Genomic DNA, 20,652 nt, shown 5'->3' with positions numbered 1-20,652 from the left:
TTCTTGCAGTTGGTGAAATTCTTAATTTATAATATCAAGCCTCACAAAATACTTGGTTAAATTACTCGTATATCACTCAAATACTGCAGCAGTTCGAATTTTCTATTATAAAAGGGATTATATTATAATACTGTTAATTTTTCACGGTAACATGCCAATTATTACCGTTTGATATAGAAACATTCCAGAGAGTGAAATGCATGCGCCATGCAGAATAAATCAATTAAGAACATTCGACGTACATACTCCAGTACTTTGTAATAAAGGTACAGCACACAGCAAGCATGATCCTTATAACACTACATGTAATTCATGGCGAAGCTTTGCAAACCTCTCTTGCTGTCCCAGCACTTAACATTATTTCAAACAAATAGGACTGAGAGAAACCAATGTACAAGTCGAAGCTGCAAGAACTGTGCCAGAAGCAGAAATGGGCGTTGCCCAAATACACATGCGTGAGAGACGGCAAAGATCACTGCCCGCTGTTCAAAGCCTCCGTCGTGGTCAGTGGCACCACATTTCACACTCCTGCCGCCTGCAAATCTTCAAAACAAGCCCACAATGATGCTGCTCAAGTTGCCTTTCACCATTTCACTTCTGGTAAACTTTTTCTTTTGAAAATCTTGTTTTAGTGTTCTGTATTTTTAGAGAAAGTCCACGAGTAATCATGCATCTGGTCCCCCCCTCCCCCCTTTTATTAATGGTGTTCAAGAAAGATGTAACTAATATTTGTGACATGATGCTGTGAAGGGGGTGGTGCGAAAGATGATCATTAACATGAAAATCTAATGAATTCTGCAATTCTGTCAATCTAATTATATCTCATAATGTGCAGCAGAGCCCTCAACTCAAAGGAGTGAATACGTTGAAAAGACAAACAATGAGAAAGAAGTGGCTTTGAAACAGGGTGGGAGTCTTGATTAATATCTCTCTTTGCTTACACGCTTGTTCCACTTCTTGATTGAAATCTAGTATTGCTCAAAAAACTGCAATGCCCTTGTTCAGTTTGCAAATAGTCATAGCATTTACTGTGTAAAGATCAGTAGTTCCAGCTATGGCTTTTGTTGTGTATAAAATCTTGAGCATCCATTTCAGATGATTTTGTTCTATAAAGGCAAATGCATTCTTATTGCTTTTAGACAAACATGAGATTAATTAAGATTACTTCAAAACGTCGACTGCCTAACTCCCATAGAGGTTATAATCTTACATCTCCAACACATCAAGAACATGGTACCTCAACTTGTTTCATTGTGTTACTAATTACTATGAAGTAGTTAACATTTACATCATATGTCTTGTATTCTTGGGAATCTTGGATTGAGGTTGATCAGATAAAGGCTCGTTAACTATGTTATTTCTCCGAAGTAGCTTCTTGTTTTCTCACCATAATTGTATGCCTTATGTTGTTTCATAACCGCAGATTTCCAAGATGAGTTTAAGACGAAACTCCAGATGTATACTCATAGAAAGAACCTTGACTTGCCAGTATACCATAGTGAAAAAGAGGGTGTTTCTTTCAGGGCAAGAGTTTGTATTGGTGAAGACAGGTTTCACAGCCAAGAGCTCCATGAGACAGTAGCAGAAGCAGAGGATGCTGCTGCACAGGCTGCTCTGTTATTGCTGTCAACTGATGCGTTTCATGAGGTAAACTTACAAGCATAGGATTTCATAACCCGGCACAAAAGTATCTACCAACAATTCTATATATTGATACGATGACGTCTCCGCTTCCGATCCTTTTTATGTTTGTTGCAAGAATGGCCAGCGGTCCTACAAGATTCTACTATGGGAGCTGACAGACAAGGAAGGATTTTTCTTGCCAACGTACACAACAATCAGGGCAGGTGAGACGTTTACCTCAACTGTGGAAGTGGAAGGAGAGGCATTTCAAGGGGCTGCGGCAAAGTCTAAGAAACTAGCAGAGCTCAATGCTGCAAAGGCTGCATACACCGTGTTTATGGAACGTAAGTCGGTTTTCTTGCTCTCCTCTTTTACACTTGAACAAACCTTATAAAATGGACATTGTCCTATGTTTTTCCATTCACAATGTTTAATGTTAATGAGTTGGTCCTGATATCAATTCTTTATCTCAGGCAAGTTGTTTCAGCCTGGTTACTTGTCACCACGGGCTTCTAGTAACCACATTCTCAAACATGCTCCTCCTTTGGGCACAGTCCTCGTTTCTGATCCGCAAGAAAATCCAAGACCTCAATCTCCATCAGACTTCACTTCAACTACTGCAGATTCTTACTATCTTCTTTGCAACCGCGTCAAGATCCTCACATGCATTCCAAACACGGCATTGCCTAAGGGTACCGTTGTGCTCCCGGTCAGCGAAAACAGGTGGACATTGGTTAGCCTGGAATTCCCTCGTGAAGAAGGCGTGTGATCTACATCATTTGCCCGTATGTTTTATCTGCATATCGATCAAATGCAGTTTTAACCAAGGCGCTTGCCTATACATCCGTACCAAAATAAATCTCTACACAACACTCCAATGTAGATGACCGGTTTTTATCTATATGTTGTTTTCTGTTATGATTCTGGTGAAGCTTCTTTCTCGTCGCCGTGGCTAATAGGTTGATGCGATTCCCATGTCGCTTTTAATCACACTTACTATATAATTAATTTCGTTAAAAGACCAAAGTTGTCACTTTCATCATCATCGACAAGTTCTGCATAAATATAAAAGTATACCCCACGTCCAACTCCTTAGTGGGGCGAAGATTTGTTCAATTTTCAAAGAAAAGGACAAGAGTACGAGATGAAGTCCACATCCAGCGTACAGCTGCAAGAGCCAGCACGGCACTCAGTTTCTCAATGTCTTCTTAACGTTGATGTCTGCTTTCAATTTCTTTTGCCACATTTTTTCTTTTTTTTGGATTGCAAACACTCCCCGGGTCTAGACCAGATAGCGGAATCTTAATTATATGTTTTTTCCCCCCACATAAAAATGACTAGTACTAAAAAAAAAAGGATAAATTAATCGATATTCTCTTATATTAGATCTAATTATATATGACTCTTTCACATTTTATTCGTGATATAATTATTATATTTTTTTAATGAATTGTCACTTTTTGTAATGTCTATGTGTTCGATTATATTTGTATTTATACTATTTATATTAATACACGATAGCTAGTGACACTGTCACACTAACATGATGATTATATTCTTAATTAGATAATTTTTAAAAACTAATTATAATTATTTTAATTTTTTTAAAAAGTGATTCCACGTCATTTCGACACCATTGTACTAATTATTTTATTGTGTCGACAATACTTTAAATTGATTTTATTTTGTCCATTCGTGTTCATTTTTTTCTTTTGAAATGGATTCACTAGTTTATATATATTATTCTTATTTATAATATATTTTAGAATACAAAATATTATTTATTATATTCATGTAAGAATAGCGTGCCGCAATGGCTATTATTAAGAAAAAAAAAATAACTACACTCACAAATGATAATTAGTGACAACTATTTTTTTTTTTTATAAAAGTGACTAAATGTTATTTTAACACCATTATATTAATTTTTTTATTCTGTTAATCATACATTAGTTTTTCTTTTTTGAAGTGTGAGTTGTTGATTTATATATTTTGTTATAAATATGAAAAATTTATTGCCACGGATATTATATTATAAAGTAAAATTATAAAAAGTGAAAGGGAATCGTGTACTAAATATTTTTCTCTTTTGTTCTATTCTACTTTGATGATTGCGATTTGCGAATCCCAATTACTTTTGATTTAATATTACTGCAACCTTAATTTATTATGAATTTACAATAATATATTTATATAATAATTTGAGAACGTATTGGAAGACATTAATTTTTATTAAAATAGTAATGTCTCTTATTATAAAAAGTTGATTTTTTTTAATTCTTTTCATTATTATATCGTTGTTTTGTCGTGTAAGGAGGTAATATTACTTTATTTTAAAAAATATAATAGAGCAGAACTGCTTCTATTTATATATTATGGTGATGTTGACTGATTTAATTATGTGGAAGTGGTTGAAGCTGTCTGATTAAGGATTCGTTTATTTAGAGTTAAGATAGGAGATGTTATCTTCAATCAGCAAGATACGCATTAAATCTCTCAACTGTAAAATTTACAAAATAAATTATCGATAGAATCATATTGGAAAGATCTAAATTTGATATATATTATACCATTGTCTGTGAATAAAATGAGAACTAAATTTTAGTTATTATTTTTGGCTGAGATAATTTTATTTAAAAATTTTAAAGAAAAAAAAGACAGCCAAAAAAATATTTGTTCAAAATAATTAAAAGAAAAGTACAAACGGCTATCGTAGATTTATACATATTAGGATTTTAAAAATACAAGAAGAATACGGTGAGTAATACGTATTACGAAACCTTGGTAAGATTGCTCCGCATGTAAGCTTATTAAAATACTTTTAAAAAGACCGAATCATAATAAGCACAATACATGTATTTTTGTGTGTAAGGCTAAGACTTTTGTGTGTAAGGCTATGAACCAATTTGAAGTTATAAGATTGAATCTAAGTGTGTGAGTATTTACGTACAGTTCTTAGTCGTATCAATTTATTGGTTGATTGATGCATCAGTATTTCAGTAAGAAAAGTCAAAACAGAGCAGCAAAAATCTACGTCAACAAATGGGATGCATTCTGCATGTATTCGGTATTTCAAGCATTTGAGTGGCGTTATCTGCTTACCTTTTTCTAGAACTTGGTAGCTCCTGTGCTGAGCGAAAATGGAAGGGGTGAAAAATTCAGTGCCGCCGAGTGATTGTCTAGCGTTTGATGTTAATGGAGAGACATTTGAGGTGCCTGAAATTGAGCCTTCCACTACGTTGCTTGAATTCTTGCGCACAAGGACTCGTTTCAAGAGCGTTAAACTTGGTTGTGGTGAAGGTACTGTCACAGCTTCAATCACTTCTTCTTCTTCTTTTCTTTTTGTTTTTTGGTTAAACTATGTGCTTTGCCTTTGAGTGTGTGTGTGTGTGATTGTTGTTGATTTGGGCTCTACTCTTGGATTGTTATTTGTGTGTCTCTACATATGGTTACAACCGGATTCACTGTGCTCGTTTGGATTCTTGAGATGGGTTCTTATGTTTGATTTCTATCAGTATTTGTTTGTCTTATTTGGTACCGCTTTGATTTTGTGATTCTGGGCATGGGCTCTTCTGTTTGATGGCTCTTTGTTCGCATGTTCCAGAGTGTCTTCGGATGTATATGTAATCACATCCGTGCTTGCTGATCCGAGGACATCACCTACTCCTTATTATATTTCGAGTATATGTGTACTATGATAATATTTTATAATATCTGAACTAATTGTTTTTCTTATTAGTATTGCTAACTTCTTAACATATGCTGGTTCATAATGTTTATGTTATTTGTATTTTGTTTTGGAACTAATATTTTAACATCTTATTATGCTTCTGTTTTGTGCGGTCCGATAATATTCCTGTCTTACATCCAACGTGGAATAATGAGTTCTTATGGAAGCTTCTTTAGGCTCTGAACATCTGGTTCTTGATATGGGTTATTTTCTTTGATGCCTCTGCGTGCATTCACTATGTAATTCCTGATATGGCTTCTTACTTTTGATGTCTCTTTGCATTTGTTTGTCCATTTACACTTGTTGGATTAAGACCACTTTGAATGTGAATCTTGGATATGGGCTGTATTTTCCATGCCTGTGTTTGTAGTGTGTGTTAGTGTTTCCTTGGGATTTCTGAGAGAAAGAGGGTGATGATCCTTTGCTAGTTTTAATCCTGGAAACATTGCAAGATTATATTCTCTATAAAGTTACATACCCTTTTATGCAGAACAGCGTGTTCTATTTGTTAAATTCACTATTTCGTAGGGGCTTGACATGCTATGAATTTGACCTTGTTGTTTGGAGTTGATTTATGTGATTTTATCAGAATGCACTAATGGTTTTGACATCACAAAATGGATGCTCCATCCAGTATCGATGCATTGAGTTTAGATGTCCTTCAAGGGTTTAGTTAGAATTTCTGTCTACGGTTTTTCAGCCGGTTACATGTTCTTCTCTCATTAGAAGGTTCTTGACGAGGAGTAAGAGCTATCAACTTGGGGCATAATTTATGTACATTCGCATCAGGATCATAGTGTATAAGAAGTACATCCTACTAATTTTAACAAGCTTCAGCAATACATTTTTCTATTTCTTTTGTTATCTGTCGCCAAGTAAAATCCCGTTATGGTCACTGGTGCTTTTTCTTTCTGGTATTTTCATTGGATTCAACGAATCTGTAAACGATACTTGGAGTTTGCTCAGTGATCCTTTTGTGTCTTCAATTCAAAATTAATTCATCTGACTCTTTATGGTTACTTATAAAGCTCATTCCCATAGCGATTCCTTACACTTCCCAAAATTTCCACCTCTTTAGGTGGTTGCGGAGCTTGCCTTGTCCTGCTGTCAAAGTATAACCCCGTACTTAAGCAGATTGAAAATTTTACTGTGAGTTCGTGTCTCACGCTTCTCTGCAGTGTAAATGGCTGTTCTGTTACTACAAGTGAAGGCCTTGGAAATAGTAAAGATGGCTTCCATCCAATCCATCAAAGGTTTGCTGGATTCCACGCTTCTCAGTGTGGATTTTGCACTCCTGGAATGTGCATGTCACTTTTCTCAGCAGTTGCCAATGCTGAAAAATCACATTGTTCTCAAGCTTCACCTGGATTCTCCAAGCTGACAGTTTCTGAAGCTGAAAAGACTATAACAGGAAATCTTTGTCGCTGTACTGGTTATCGTCCCATAGCTGATGCCTGCAAAAGTTTTGCTGCAGATGTTGATTTGGAGGATTTGGGAATCAACGCCTTTTGGCGAAAGGGGGATACGAAGGAACTCAAAATAAGTAAATTACCCGCCTATAATCCACAGGATCATACTTGTCCGTATACTGAAGTATTGAAAGATGAATACAAGTCAACTAGGATTTTGAATGTTAAAAAATATTCTTGGTACACTCCAGTCACTATTGAGGAGCTTCAAAACTTGCTGCACTCTGGTATAGTAGAAAATGGTGCAAAGATCAAGCTAGTTGTTGGCAACACAGGCGATGGCTATTACAAAGAAACAGAGAAGTATGACAAATACATTGATCTTAGGTACATCCCGGAGCTTTCGGTGGTCAAAAAGGATAACTCAGGGCTTGAATTTGGAGCAGCTTTATCAATTTCCAAAGTTATAATATATCTAAAGTAAGAAGGTAAATCCAACTTAAGCTCAGGTGCAGAACTGGTGTTCACAAGAATTGCTGACCATATGGAAAAAATTGCTTCTGGCTTTATCAGGAACTCTGCTAGTCTTGGGGGCAATTTGGTGATGGCACAGAGGATGAATTTTCCTTCAGATATTGCCACACTACTTCTTGCTGTGGGTGCTAGTGTCAGCATACTGACTGGTGATAAACAAGAAAAGATTACATTTGAAGACTTCTTGTACAGACCACCTATAGCCCCGGAAGATGTGCTTTTGGGTGTTCAGATTCCTTTTCTGGAACCAACAAGAATCCATGGTTCAGTTCAAAGTAATTCGAGATTGTTGTTTGAAACTTACCGTGTTGCACCACGGCCACTTGGAAATGCATTGCCCTATTTAAATGCTGCATTCTTGGCTGATGTTTGTGGTGACAAAAATGGAATTTTGGTGAACCGTGTTCAGTTGGCTTTCGGGGCTTATGGGATAAAACATGCAACAAGGGCGAGGAAAGTGGAGGAATATCTCGCAGGGAAAATGCTTAGTGTTAGAGTTCTGGATGAAGCAGTTAAATTAGTAAAAGATGCTATTGTATCTGAAGATGGAACTTCACATCCTGCTTACAGGAAAAGCTTAGCAGTCAGTTTTCTATTTTCGTTTCTTGTTGAGTTATGTGGTGGCTCATCCAAGGATTTAAATGACTCACTGCTGGAACAAGCTGCTAAAAGCAACATAGATACTAATACAAGTCCAATGAGAAACCCATCATTGCTGTCATCTGCAAAGCAGGTTATCGAATATAGTAAAGATTATCATCCAGTGGGTGATCCTATACCCAAAGTTGGTGCTGCCATCCAAGCTTCTGGTTTGTTATGCCTTTTTAAGTTTTCACTATACAGTTTTAGCTTAAGAATCTCTCACCAATCTGCTTGGCTCACTGTTTACGTTCACTGGTTGTGCAGGTGAGGCTGTGTACGTTGATGACATTCCTTCGCCTCCAAATTGTCTACATGGAGCTCTTATCTGTAGCACCAAGCCTTTAGTTCGAGTGAAGGGTATTTCTTTTGATGCTAAGCCAAAACCGACTGGAGTTGCTGCTGTTATATCTACTAAAGATATCCCAAAGGGAGGAGAAAATATTGGAGGCACAGCCTTTTTTGGTCCTGAACCTTTATTTGCTGGTGACATTGCTCGGTTTGCTGGTGACGTCATTGCATTTGTGGTATGTACACTTTCTTACCTGATAGAAGTTGGGAAGCTTTCCCATTGCAACTAGACTCTTCGCACCAAATTGCATGAGAATACTTATGTTTGCAATATCTTCTCTAGGTTGCAGATACACAAATACATGCCAATTTTGCGGCAAAAACAGCTCGTGTGGATTATAATACAGAAGGCTTAGATCCACCAATTTTAACTGTTGATGAGGCTGTCAAAAAATCAAGTTTCTTTGATGTTCCTCCCCATTTTAGTCCGAAAGAGGTTGGTGATTTCTCAAAGGGAATGGCTGAAGCTGATCAGAAGATTCTCTCTGCAGAGGTACTTTTCATTAGTCTATTATTCTATCTGTTCATAAGGAAATCTTGATTGCCTCTTTCAGTTTGAACAATGTAGTTTTAGTAATTTAGCTTTGAATTATGAATAATCTTGAAGCCCCTTTTTATTTGAGCAATTCACTAATTTGGTTTTGAACTTCAAGCATATTTGTAGAACTTCGAATCACATACTGCTTTTACAAACTCTTGCAAAATGGCTTTCTTGTAAATGTTCTGCCAGTGATATGCTACTCCAGCTATTTATCCATCGACGAAGAAAGGATCTTAACATATGATGCTGAATTGATATTTTTGATAATTCTTTCTTTATTATTTGCTTTATATCCAGATCAATCTTGGTTCACAATACTACTTTTATATGGAGACACAAACTGCACTTGCTGTTCCAGATGAAGACAACTGCATGGTAGTTTATATCTCTATTCAATGCCCTGAGTTTGCACAGAAAGCAATTGCAAGGTGTCTTGGTATTCCTGAGCATAATGTCCGTGTCATTACAAGACGGCTTGGTGGAGGTTTTGGCGGAAAGATACTAAAAGCCATGACTGTGAGTACGATTAACATGAGATTCATATATTTCTCTTTCCCCCTTTACTTATTTCTAGTAAATTGGACCAATGTTAAGTTCCCATTTCTATTTCGAACATTTTTCCTTCTCACATATTTATCGACTCTTTCCATGGATATCATGACATTGTGGTTAACTGTCGTTCATTAGATTCATAATGGACAAGAATCTTATATCAATGAATAAATCACCAATGTGTTCGTACTTCTGAAGACCGACTTAGTTCTGAAGATACGCACACTAGTTAGTCTCCTTTTCATTATTTGCATGAAGTATCCTCCTACCAGCTAACAGTGAGATGCAATACTTGTTATCCATTTAATATGACTTCTGAACACTGGGAGATTAATGTGCGACACAGGAAACTTACCATAATTCATGCCTTTTAATGATAACGAAACTCAATTAAATGTTTAGCTGAAGCTGAAGTCTTAATTTCCACCCAAAAATCTTGGTGGAAGAGGCTAATAGGCAAACTTTTAATATTCGAAGGGGGGGGGGGGGTTTGTAATTTCAAAATGGAGGGGTATATTCTGGAGGACGCTAAGTCCCCATGGAAAGTTATTGTAATTAACATCAGCTCATGTGGTAGTCATTGAAATTTTGATGCATGGATTGAACTCTTAAGTTAACATATGGAACATATATGACTACTTAAATGTCATTTTCAGGTTGCTACAGCATGTGCACTAGCAGCTCATAAATTACAGCGTCCAGTCAGATGCTATCTCGATCGGAAGACAGACATGATAATTGCAGGAGGAAGACACCCTATGAAGATAACGTACAGTGTCGGATTCAAATCTAACGGGAAGATCACAGCATTACACCTTGACATACTAATCAATGCAGGAATTAGTGAAGATGTGAGCCCCTTTATGCCACATGGCATAGTCACTGCACTTAAAAAGTATAACTGGGGAGCTCTATCTTTTGACATAAAACTATGCAAGACGAACCATTCGAGCAAATCAGCAATGCGGGCCCCAGGGGATGTACAGGGATCATTTATTGCTGAAGCAATACTAGAGCGTGTTGCTTCTGTGCTGTCCATGGAAGTGGATTCAGTCAGGAATATTAACTTTCATACATATGAAAGCCTAAAATTGTTCTATACTGATGCTACTGGAGACTTGACAGAGTATACTTTGCCATCTATTTGGGATAAGGTAGCTCGATCATCGGGCTATATGCAAAATATTGCAAACATAGAACAATTCAACAGCTCTAGTATATGGCGTAAACAGGGTGTATCTCGAGTACCAATTGTGTATCAAGTGTCCCTAGGTCAAATCCCGGCAAAAGTAAGTATCCTTTGGGATGGATCTATTGTTGTAGAAGTTGGAGGTATAGAGATGGGCCAGGGACTTTGGACTAAGGTAAAACAAGCAACGGCCTATGCTCTCAGTTTAATTCAATGTGATGGAACTGAAGACTTGGTGGAAAAAGTACGAGTTATACAGTCAGACACCTTGAGCTTAGTACAAGGAGGCATTACTTCTGGGAGCACTTCATCTGAATCAAGTTGTGCTGCTGTTAGACAATGCTGCAATATTTTGGTTGAAAGACTCACCTCTCTTAAGAAAAGCTTGCAGGAAAAAGTGGGTTCAGTGAAATGGAACGATCTGATTCTACAGGTTTGTGATTTGTGTATATAAATTCTCTTCCAAACTTTATTTCATCCAAATTAAACGAAATTTTCTAGTTTTAGTCCATGGGGCTCTGCTGGATTGACTTATTAAGTTTTGAGTATGGAATAGCAGCAAAGATAACGTTGTTGGTATCTTCCTCTTTTACATCAACATTAAACTTCACGAACTGGTGCTTGTCCAGATAAAAGTAAATGTATTTTACTCATTTTCAATTTTTTATAAGAAGTTTCAGTAAATTATGTCAATGAGTTGTTTTCCTTTGGAAATTTTTGCTTTGTATTGTTCTTACATATTTTAATTTGCACCGCATGCTTTGATTTCTGAATGCAGGCACATAGCCATTCTATAAACTTAGCAGCAAATTCTTACTTTGTGCCTGAGGGTTCTACATCGTACCTGAACTATGGTGCTGTAGTAAGTCAGGTAAAGTTTTCTGGTTGAGTTGTTTAAATTATCTCTTGTAAACAATGCAAGCAGCGCTACATGAGGGTTTGGCAGGGACCTTTGACACAGAAGCTGTCTCAAAGAATATGATAATAATAAAATGATCTCAATCTGTTCTGTTCTTGAATTTAGTCACCAGCATCAGGAACTTCCTATTACCATATAGAATTCTTTGATTATATTCTATATGGAATTTGTCAATTTGAGAGCTACTTATAGTGTTTTGCTGTTTATAATCTCACAGTAGTAAGAAGCATAATGCTCCCTAGATGTATTATAGAGGTAGTTCCTATGAAATCACACCAGTAGTCTTTGAATCCTTTTCTTTGCAGGTTGAAATAAATGTCCTGACAGGTGAAACAACAATACTGAGAACTGATATGATCTATGATTGCGGGCAGAGCATGAACCCTGCTGTAGATTTGGGACAGGTATATATATCAAAATCCTATTACTTGTTTTCACTTGTATCAATTAGGAAAATCAGATTTATTTACAGCAGTCATATTGCTTAAAATGACCGAGTTTTTCTTGCCTACTTGTGACTTTCGGTACATCTTGTCACTGCCTTTTGGCCATTATATAGTGAATGCCATATGATTAAGTTTACTGGCTCGTTAAATTGATCTAATGTTCTGCCTTTTACAGATTGAGGGTGCTTTTGTCCAAGGCCTTGGATTTTTCATGATTGAAGAATACTTAGCTAATGAAGATGGATTGATTATTACGGACAGCACATGGACATACAAGATCCCAACTCTTGACACTATACCTAAACAATTTAATGTTGAGGTGCTAAACAGCGGATACCACCAAAATCGTATACTCTCCTCTAAGGGTATGTTGCTTGCTCTATAAATATACTGTTAAAAAAATACTGTTTAAAGTGTGATTTGCCTGCGGATCTTTTTTGCACGAGATATGTGTGGTAAATGTTTGAGCATAGAAGGTATGTTCCAAAAGCAGAAAAAGATTTAACAGTTTGTCCCCAAACTTATCTTGATTTGTTCCTCTCTGAGATGCTGACTTCCAAGTAGTACACTGGTAGAATGTAAAAAAAGAAATTTTTTGCAAGATGAGGTGAAAAATGCAGCAGATGTATAGTTTGATGAACACTGCGTGGAAAAATATGTGACGGATTAAGCATTGTATTCAATTGAGAGATCCTAAAATTATCTAGACAAGATGGGATCAGAACTTGGTTCATGTTCAAAGATTTCCTCTTCCTGCTGAATTTATGATGTAAACCTAGTGAAATAGCATGCAACGAGCACAAATTTTGATGTTGTTCCATGAGAAACCATGTAAGAAGAGGAAGGATTCTTGTGCTCATAGTATGTCCCCATAAAACACCTGTCCATTAAACAAAGAGCTAGAGCCTTTAAACGTCCAGGAACAGGAAATACTCTTGTAGAAATTTTGTTAAATATTATCTTGTCATGCCACAATCTCATATTATGGTATCACATCTATACAGTGAGCATGGTTATGCTTTCTCTGCTCCCCCTTCTCTCTCCCACAATTACTCTCACACTCTAACTCAACATTTTTTCTAACTGAAAAATCTGATACTCTTGTCCAGCTTGCGGTGAACCTCCTTTGCTTATGGCAGTATCCGTTTACTGCGCTACACGAGCTGCCATTAGTGAGGCCAGAAAACAGCTCAAGTCTTGGGGAGCGGTTGAAGGGACCGATCCCACATTTCTACTGGACGTTCCTGCTACTCCACCTGTAGTTAAGCAACTCTGTGGCCTAACTGCTGTGGAGATGTACTTAAACAGCCTGCTCTCTCATTCAGGAAGCTAAGTTGATAGTTTTACACTTTTAACATGAACCTTGATAGATTACACCAATGTTTTAGTCCTGCTTCTCATGTACACAACAGTTACAAAGTTCATGCTGTCGAAATCTTGAAATGTGAACGTTGTTGTAATAATGGTTTCTATCTTTTCATGGCGAGTGAGTGCTGCGTCCACTTAGCTACACATTCCACTTTCAGGAGTTGTATGATCAAACATGTCACTGAAACAGTGTCACCACTCCTACTACTGTGTAAGAAATCAAAAGATTATGAATTCTTGAAAAAGATTTACTTATTAGTTGAATTTTGTCAATGTACACGATCCATTTTTATATATCTGATTAATCACTTTCAGGGGATCTGTTTTAGCATTCATATGATATTTTATTCATTCACCGTCCTTAAATATCATATGTGCAACGCATGTTATGTTTTTCCGACAAAAAATCAACTAAAAAATGATCATATATGAAAAATGAAAATTTCACAAAGTTGAGATAGTAAGTTTAACAAAAAAAAAAAATAAGATGGTAAAGTGTAAAAAGAGTTTTCGTTTGAATGGAAAAATATAATTTACATAAAGGGTAAATTGTAATTTGCTACCCGAATTATACTCATTTTTACACTTTGCCATCTCATTTTTTTTTGTCAACTTACTACCTCAACTTTACGGATTTACACTTTGTGATATATGAACGTTTTTCAATCGATTTTTCTACTAAAAAAACTTCACATGCATTTATGGGTAAAATATCACATGTGCAGTGCATTTCTAACAAAAACTCGAACAGAAAATGCTTATATATAGCAAGATGCAAATTTCACAAAGTTGAGATAGCAAATAGACAAAAAAAAAAAAAAAGTTTAGATGACAAAGTATAAAAATAGGTATAGTCCAAAACGCAAAATATAATTTACCGTTACATAAATACCACAAAAGCAACATACTGATAAGAATATTTTGGTCAAATAAAAAAATGAAAGAATCCTCCGAGCCTATGCATAATTTTATCATAGTACAGATATAGAGTATATAGATCTATATATATTACCACACACACACACACATATCAGACTGTAGCTAGCTCTCACTGTTGTGATTAAGGTTTTCGTATCTTCCTCCTGAAACTGGTTATGATGGATACATGTTAACGTTTTGTTCTTCAGAAGCATTAGAATTTTCATGCACATGCAGATGCTGAGTAGACAAAAATGACATTTTTTGCTGTCTTAAATTATGCAGAGATAGTGGGGACTGCAGAAAAATGGGGAAGTATTCAGTGGCCTTAACGATGAGTTTTCTGGTGCTGTGCTTGTGGTTGCTGGCAGCTGCTGCTACAGAAGCCGAGGGGTACCCGAAATACAAAGACCCCAAACAGCCACTGAATGTGAGAATCAAAGACTTGATGAGGAGAATGAGCCTTGAAGAAAAGATTGGGCAGATGACACAAATTGAGAGGACGCTTGCCTCTCCACGCATCGTCAAGAAGTATTTCGTTGGTATATCCATAATACTTCACAACCCCTTTTTCCTGTTTTATGCTCAAATGAAGTATTTTTGTTTCAAGAAACAATTAAAAACTCATCGGTGCAAGTTGGGTTTATAGCATTTGAATGTGATCCTCTAAGAAAAGCTTTTGAAAATGGGCAGGGAGTGTAATAAGTGCAGGGGGGAGTCCTCCACCTCCTAAGGCTTCTGCTGAGGATTGGGTGAATATGGTGAATGATCTTCAAAAGGGTGCGCTTTCGACCCGCCTTGGAATCCCAATGATTTATGGGATTGATGCTATTCACGGCCACAGCTTTGTCTACAAGGCCACTGTTTTTCCTCACAATGTTGGACTTGGAGTCACCAGGCAAGTATAACACTCCACTGCTAACTGCTAAGAATTATGTTCTTCTCTTAGTTAAACAAATCTTATTTCTTGTTATTTTATTAAAGATATCTTGTGTGAATCTTTCCATTACAAAAATGGGTGCCGCAGATCACTCTTGATTCAAGCTGATTCATATTTGAACTTTGGCTTTCTTTTGAAATCAAGCCTCTTGTATCATTCACTTTCACCAATCAAATAGAATTTCTAGACCGTTATTTATGGACCAAAATGGTGAACAGAGATCCAGTCCTTGTGAAACGAATAGGAGCTGCTACGGCACTTGAAGTTAGAGCCACAGGAATTCCATACACTTTTGCACCCAGCATTTCTGTAAGCAAAAAATGAGCAACTTAATTTCAAAGTCCTCTCAAATTGGTGTTTGAATAGTTTGTGTATATACAATCTGATCTGTTCAGTTGTATAGGTATGCAGGGATCCAAGATGGGGTCGTTGTTATGAAAGCTTTAGTGAAGATCATAAGATTGTTCGAGCAATGACTGACATCATACCTGGTTTACAGGGAGACATCCCGTCTCATCTCCAAAAGGGTGTTCCCTTTGTTGCTGGAAAGTATGAATAACTAAAATATTCTTATCTTCTCCACTTTTACATCTTAAGTCCTGCAACCTGTGATGCATTTCTTAGCACCTACCATTCAATGTGCAACGTTTGTTTCTTAATGTTCCATAATCATTTAACCTGTTCGTGATCATCCATATTCCATGCACCTAATAGATTGATTTATATTGTCAAGGAAAAAAGTTGCAGCTTGTGCTAAGCACTTCGTGGGTGATGGTGGTACGGTCAATGGTATTGATGAAAACAACACCTTGATCGACTTTCATGGGCTGCTTAGCATCCACATGTCCCCGTATTTTGATTCAATCATAAAGGGTGTCTCCACAGTTATGATAGCATATTCGAGCTTGAACGGCAAGAAGATGCATGCCAACCATGAACTTATTACGAGTTTCCTTAAGAACAAGCTTAAGTTCAGGGTAAGCTATAAACGATCTTTCTCAGATTTTTTCCCAAGCCAGACAAGCCAAATGAAGAGAATGTCTTATGTCTACCTTCCGATTCTGGATGTCCGTTTCAGGGTTTTGTCATATCAGATTGGAAGGGCATCGACAGGATAACAGATCCACCCCATGCAAACTACTCTTATTCAGTTCAAGCTGGAGTTCTTGCAGGAATAGACATGGTAATGAAGGAAATTTCATATATCAGAAAAGTCTGTGTTAATGGTCATTCTACCTAATATAGATACAGTTGGTTTGATGATCCTAGGTTATGCTCCCAGAAAATTTTACTGAATTCATCGAGCATCTGACTTCCCAAGTGAAGAAAAATATTATCCCGATGAGCAGGATAGACGATGCAGTCCGGAGGATATTAAGAGTCAAGTTTGTTATGGGTCTCTTTGAGAACCCTTTGGCTGATCTTAGCCTGGCAAATCAACTAGGCAGCCAGGTCATTTTTGTCTAGTAAATTACTGTAAACTTCTATACCAGCTATTCTTTTCTTCCCTCTTCTGCTTCAACTAAAATGGTTACTCTTTGGACAGGAACATAGGGAATTGGCAAGGGAAGCAGTGAGGAAATCCCTTGTGCTTCTGAAGAATGGTAAAAGTGCTAATCAGCCATTGCTTCCCTTCCCCAAGAAAGTTGGAAAACTGCTAGTTGCAGGGACTCATGCTGATAATCTTGGATACCAATGTGGAGGCTGGACAGTGGAGTGGCAGGGTGTTCATGGCAATGACCGCATAGTTGGTATGTTTATGATACCCTATGGAACTTTCATAAATTCTCAACAAGTTGAAAGGGTTGTATTTTTTCTTGAAAGGCCTGTGACAAAAGGAACTCCCTGAAGTCTGTGCATAATGAAACCCTCTTAAAATTTGAAAATCACATTCACATCGCGTATAGTCATGTTTCAGGTTAGAAGTTCCCCTCACATCCGTTCTTAAAGGGTAAATCTATTATGTAAAACATAACTGTGAGGAGAGTGTAATTATTTTTTTTTTATCTTGAACAAAACGATTAGAGAACCGAGATGTGGCAAACGGAATATTGACTCAGGCTCTGATTTCGGAACTTGGCAGGAACTACGATCTTAGAGGGTATAAGAAAGACTGTTCATCCTTCTACCCATGTTGTCCATATGGAAAATCCTGATACAAACCTTCTCAGGTTACACAAGTTCTCTTGTGCCATTGTTGTTGTGGGAGAGGTTCCATATGCTGAGATGTATGGTGACAGCAAGAATCTGAGAATCATCGAACCTGGGCCACGCACTATTAAGAACGTCTGTGGGATTGTTAGATGTGTTGTTATTGTCATTTCTGGGCGCCCAGTTGTAATCGAGCCTCATCTTGCAGAAATAGATGCACTCGTGGCTGCATGGCTTCCGGGGACAGAAGGCCAAGGTGTAGCTGATGTTCTATTTGGTCAACAAGGGTTTACTGGTAAACTTGGAAGAACTTGGTTTAGATCAGTGGACCAGCTTCCCATGAACATTGGCGACCCCCATTATGATCCTCTATTTCCATTTGGATTTGGGCTGACAACTAAACCTAGGCAGGAGAACTGAGAAGTTTAGTTCGGAGTTTTTTGAAGCTCTCTAGCTCTTCCACTACTCATACTATGTGCTTTAGATACAATCGTTTTATGGAGCTTACGTCAGCAAATGCAGATTTTGTATAGTTTAATAAAAGGTATCCGCATCTTCAGAAAATACTGTCTGAGAGCTTTTGACTAAGGCACTTGCTAACATTTGGTAGTTTGATTGGGTTGCTGTAAGGTGCAAAACGTGGAGAATGTATCAATTCCAGTCGTTTTACAAGAAGTAAAACATCGATCCACATTTAGTTAACATCTGTTTTGACAGCAGCAATTGACCTGTAACTCTAGGAAACGTATCTCTGGAGATACACTGAAAAAGTGCGTCTCATCCCTAAATTTGGATAGCCCAAAAGGAAGAGATTGACCTATTGCTTCTCTCATGTATGCTACCTTGCTCCTTAGTCGTCACCGGGCAGGATTTTCACTCAGTTCAAAATGGATAAAAATTCAGCACAATTTTCACAAGTTATGCAAAAGAGATGTCTTCTCCATAGAAGAAAATTGGACTAATGCCATGTTTGTAAGTATGGAGTCATGAAAGCCAATAAAAATGGCGCAAAATCCCAAGTCTACCCACCAGTTCATGGCCAACAACATACTTAACGGCTGCCATATCTTCAACCTAAAACAATGTGAGAACATAATTACAAGAGCTAAACCATGTAAACAAATCACCTTAGTAATAACCAACACGAGCAATATCAGCTTTTGTTAACTGCTCAGCTTCATTTCCGTTTCCTAGAAGCAAAAGCCTGCCATTTTGGCGTACGGCAACCTCTCGTATTCGCCGAATAAGGCCAGTTATGGGATCATTGAAGATTTTGGTCTCCAGATTCCCTTCGACATACAAGATGGAACCAGGGACAAGATTCTTCATGGCAAGTTGCCCCAACCTCTCCGGATAAACTGATACCCTATGCCACTGCACAGCACAGCGATTTGCATAATCCCTGGGCTCTTCATTATCCAAGGGCCTCCTGTTGTTTCGTATGCCTCCGGTTCCGAGTGATAGCAGAGTAACCGTCTTCCCACTCCTCAGTCTCTTCTGTATTGGAGCCTGCCCGACCTGCCCCACCAAAATTGCTTTGTAAATGCCCAGGTCCAATCCATTTTCAAGTGGTCGCTCCCTATTTGCCGGCTGCTGTCTTGAAGAAGAAGAATCTGCGGGAAGACGGCCTAATTCTGACTCAGAATCAGAGCTCGACTCAGTTTCTGCAGAAGAAAGACTTTTGGTGCAAAAAGCAATAGAAGATGGCTTTGGTACCACAGAATTTGCTCTATATCTTGAAAGAACCACACCGGACAATTTTCTCGATAAAAAGGATGCCATTGATGATTGATTTACTAAAGAGACTTCAAAACCTAGGAGAGGTTTGCCTGGCCAGATGCTGCACATTTTGAGAGTACAATAAGAAAAGATAACAACGAGATGACTTAGTTTTCTGTCCTGAAGTAGGCTATAATATGTCCATGCACCGAAAACATTCATCGCTGATAGCATAATAGCATAATGAATTCCCAACCAATTATCAGGCAAATCATTCATTCATAAGAATACAAGAGCACAATTCTATAACATAGCTGTATAGCGCATTAATTATTCTTAGTTTAACAACTCAACGCGGAATCTCTTCTAATCTAGAAATGATTCCCCCAACTAGTAAATATCTAGAATCAATTCTTTCAAAATTCTTCCGCATTTGAATTGGTTTTGCATCCAAATCAATCGTACCCTCTCGTGGCAGACTATTCAAACCAACCAATCCTACTGATAAGCCACAAATTAGCATTAGCTAATTCCACTCTCAAACCTTTTATCCTCCTTCAGAACGATTACAATTCTTGGTCATTGCTTTTTCATTTTACTTTCAATGGAGTTCATTGAAGTGTTTCTTTTTCATGAGCATCAATAACATCAGCTAAGAAGCCAATATTTCAATCTAATCTAGGCACAAGGCTTTTAGAGATTTTAATGAATATGAGAAGGGGATTCAGTTACCTAAATATTTGTGGAGGAGTGAGTTACGAACCTTTCAGCTAAGACACCGTTTTCTTGGTGAGAAGAGCAGTCGTTGTCGTCGGCGCCGCCTGGAGTGGTTGCCGTCAATCAGTGGGGGAAGAGTTAGCAGACAAGGTGAAGCTCCACATTAGGCTTCTTATGACATGGGGATTTAACAGAAACCCTAAAATATATTTGTATTATGTATGGGATGGGTGATGGGTCCAGTTCGACTGGACTTTGCTAAATGGTACCCGACCCGAACTGAAAATCAAAATATTATTTAATTTTGGATCTGAATTTTCATCAAATTTGGAATTATTTTTTTTTTTAACAAATATAAGTTTCATTAATAAAACAATATCGTCATAATCTATATAACGCACATAAACTAACAAAATGAGATAAATTAACACTGATAATTCTCTGTCTAATTGTATGCTCAAAAAGTCGCAAATTTCGTTCCCTTCAAATGTGATAAATGCAAGCTGCAAGGAATACACGATAAGCAAATTAATGATATATTTTCTTCTACATTTACTTGCAGCCCATTCAACGTCCCGTGTCCATTCTCTATTTGCAAAACATTAATTAAGTGAAAACACAGGCAAAATTCCATTACTTCGATCTGTTTTTCTTAAATAAAATGATGAGAATTAATTCCCGAACTCCTTTCCAATTTCAATGATTTGATAGGTCTACTCTGACGGCACGAACCAAACAATAACAACAATCAAATTACATGAGTAATAAAAACTTACAATAAGCTGCTGACATAAAAGTTACTACACTTTCGTTAGCAGTCCAAATGCTTTTGGTATTCATACTAATTGATTGATTTAAACAATTTGTCTTTAATTTTGGACTTAATGGTATTAGAATTTATTTTAG

The 20,652-nt window shown here is 37.3% G+C and overlaps 4 protein-coding genes across 6 annotated transcripts; 3 read left to right on the top strand and 1 right to left on the bottom strand.

The window, feature by feature from the left end:
• Positions 1 to 84: 84 nt before the first annotated feature.
• LOC105171148 (double-stranded RNA-binding protein 1) lies at positions 85 to 2,541 on the top strand. 2 transcript variants are annotated; one of them, XM_088884973.1, is made up of 5 exons: positions 85 to 600; positions 839 to 907; positions 1,424 to 1,647; positions 1,760 to 1,967; positions 2,097 to 2,541. In XM_088884973.1, the coding sequence occupies exons 1-5, from the start codon at positions 390 to 392 to the stop codon at positions 2,390 to 2,392; spliced, it is 1,008 nt and encodes a 335-aa protein (XP_088741099.1). In that variant the 5' UTR covers positions 85 to 389; the 3' UTR covers positions 2,393 to 2,541. The 2 variants fall into 2 exon arrangements, with proteins under 2 accessions (XP_088741099.1, XP_020552630.2); XM_020696971.2 differs by lacking the exons at positions 85 to 600; positions 839 to 907 and adding an exon at positions 914 to 1,233.
• A 1,982-nt stretch (positions 2,542 to 4,523) lies between these two features.
• On the top strand, positions 4,524 to 13,595 carry LOC105170960 (indole-3-acetaldehyde oxidase). Its single transcript, XM_011091930.3, is given in 10 exon segments — positions 4,524 to 4,923; positions 6,432 to 8,105; positions 8,203 to 8,462; positions 8,570 to 8,779; positions 9,125 to 9,343; positions 10,036 to 11,001; positions 11,347 to 11,439; positions 11,793 to 11,891; positions 12,109 to 12,298; positions 13,043 to 13,595. Coding segments are annotated over 10 exon segments (4,095 nt in total). The 5' UTR covers positions 4,524 to 4,763; the 3' UTR covers positions 13,267 to 13,595.
• Positions 13,596 to 14,213: 618 nt separating this feature from the next.
• LOC105170959 (uncharacterized) lies at positions 14,214 to 18,016 on the top strand. The gene is made up of 10 exons (XM_011091929.3): positions 14,214 to 14,366; positions 14,505 to 14,761; positions 14,913 to 15,117; positions 15,378 to 15,468; positions 15,563 to 15,708; positions 15,893 to 16,136; positions 16,238 to 16,342; positions 16,429 to 16,611; positions 16,706 to 16,910; positions 17,243 to 18,016. The coding sequence occupies exons 2-10, from the start codon at positions 14,527 to 14,529 to the stop codon at positions 17,728 to 17,730; spliced, it is 1,902 nt and encodes a 633-aa protein (XP_011090231.1). The 5' UTR covers positions 14,214 to 14,366; positions 14,505 to 14,526; the 3' UTR covers positions 17,731 to 18,016.
• A 212-nt stretch (positions 18,017 to 18,228) lies between these two features.
• LOC105170958 (Nucleic acid-binding, OB-fold-like protein) lies at positions 18,229 to 19,951 on the bottom strand. 2 transcript variants are annotated; one of them, XM_011091926.3, is made up of 2 exons: positions 19,793 to 19,951; positions 18,229 to 19,150 (listed from the first exon to the last, which is right to left on the bottom strand). In XM_011091926.3, the coding sequence occupies exon 2, from the start codon at positions 19,090 to 19,092 to the stop codon at positions 18,439 to 18,441; it is 654 nt and encodes a 217-aa protein (XP_011090228.1). In that variant the 5' UTR covers positions 19,093 to 19,150; positions 19,793 to 19,951; the 3' UTR covers positions 18,229 to 18,438. The 2 variants fall into 2 exon arrangements, with proteins under 2 accessions (XP_011090228.1, XP_011090230.1); XM_011091928.3 differs by having other exon boundaries at positions 19,762 to 19,946.
• Positions 19,952 to 20,652: the final 701 nt, after the last annotated feature.

The sequence above is a fragment of the Sesamum indicum genome, linkage group LG9 (genome assembly GCF_026168435.1).
Source record: "Sesamum indicum cultivar Baizhima isolate 11 linkage group LG9, ASM2616843v1, whole genome shotgun sequence".
NCBI classification, from domain to species: Eukaryota; Viridiplantae; Streptophyta; class Magnoliopsida; order Lamiales; family Pedaliaceae; genus Sesamum; species Sesamum indicum.
The sequence above is the reverse complement of the archived record's forward strand: the minus strand, read 5'-3'. Positions and strand labels throughout refer to the sequence as shown.

Excerpts from the sequence above, each read along its gene's own strand:
- LOC105171148 (XM_088884973.1), top strand. The coding sequence starts at position 390 with ATGTACAAGTCGAAGCTGCAAGAACTGTGCCAGAAGCAGAAATGGGCG. Across the intron at positions 1,648-1,759 it reads CAACTGATGCGTTTCATGAG|AATGGCCAGCGGTCCTACAA; the intron begins GTAAACTTACAA and ends GTTTGTTGCAAG. Across the intron at positions 1,968-2,096 it reads ATACACCGTGTTTATGGAAC|GCAAGTTGTTTCAGCCTGGT; the intron begins GTAAGTCGGTTT and ends TCTTTATCTCAG.
- LOC105170959 (XM_011091929.3), top strand. The coding sequence starts at position 14,527 with ATGGGGAAGTATTCAGTGGCCTTAACGATGAGTTTTCTGGTGCTGTGC. Across the intron at positions 16,137-16,237 it reads AGAACAAGCTTAAGTTCAGG|GGTTTTGTCATATCAGATTG; the intron begins GTAAGCTATAAA and ends TGTCCGTTTCAG. Across the intron at positions 16,343-16,428 it reads TTCTTGCAGGAATAGACATG|GTTATGCTCCCAGAAAATTT; the intron begins GTAATGAAGGAA and ends TGATGATCCTAG.
- LOC105170958 (XM_011091926.3), bottom strand. The coding sequence starts at position 19,092 with ATGGCATCCTTTTTATCGAGAAAATTGTCCGGTGTGGTTCTTTCAAGA.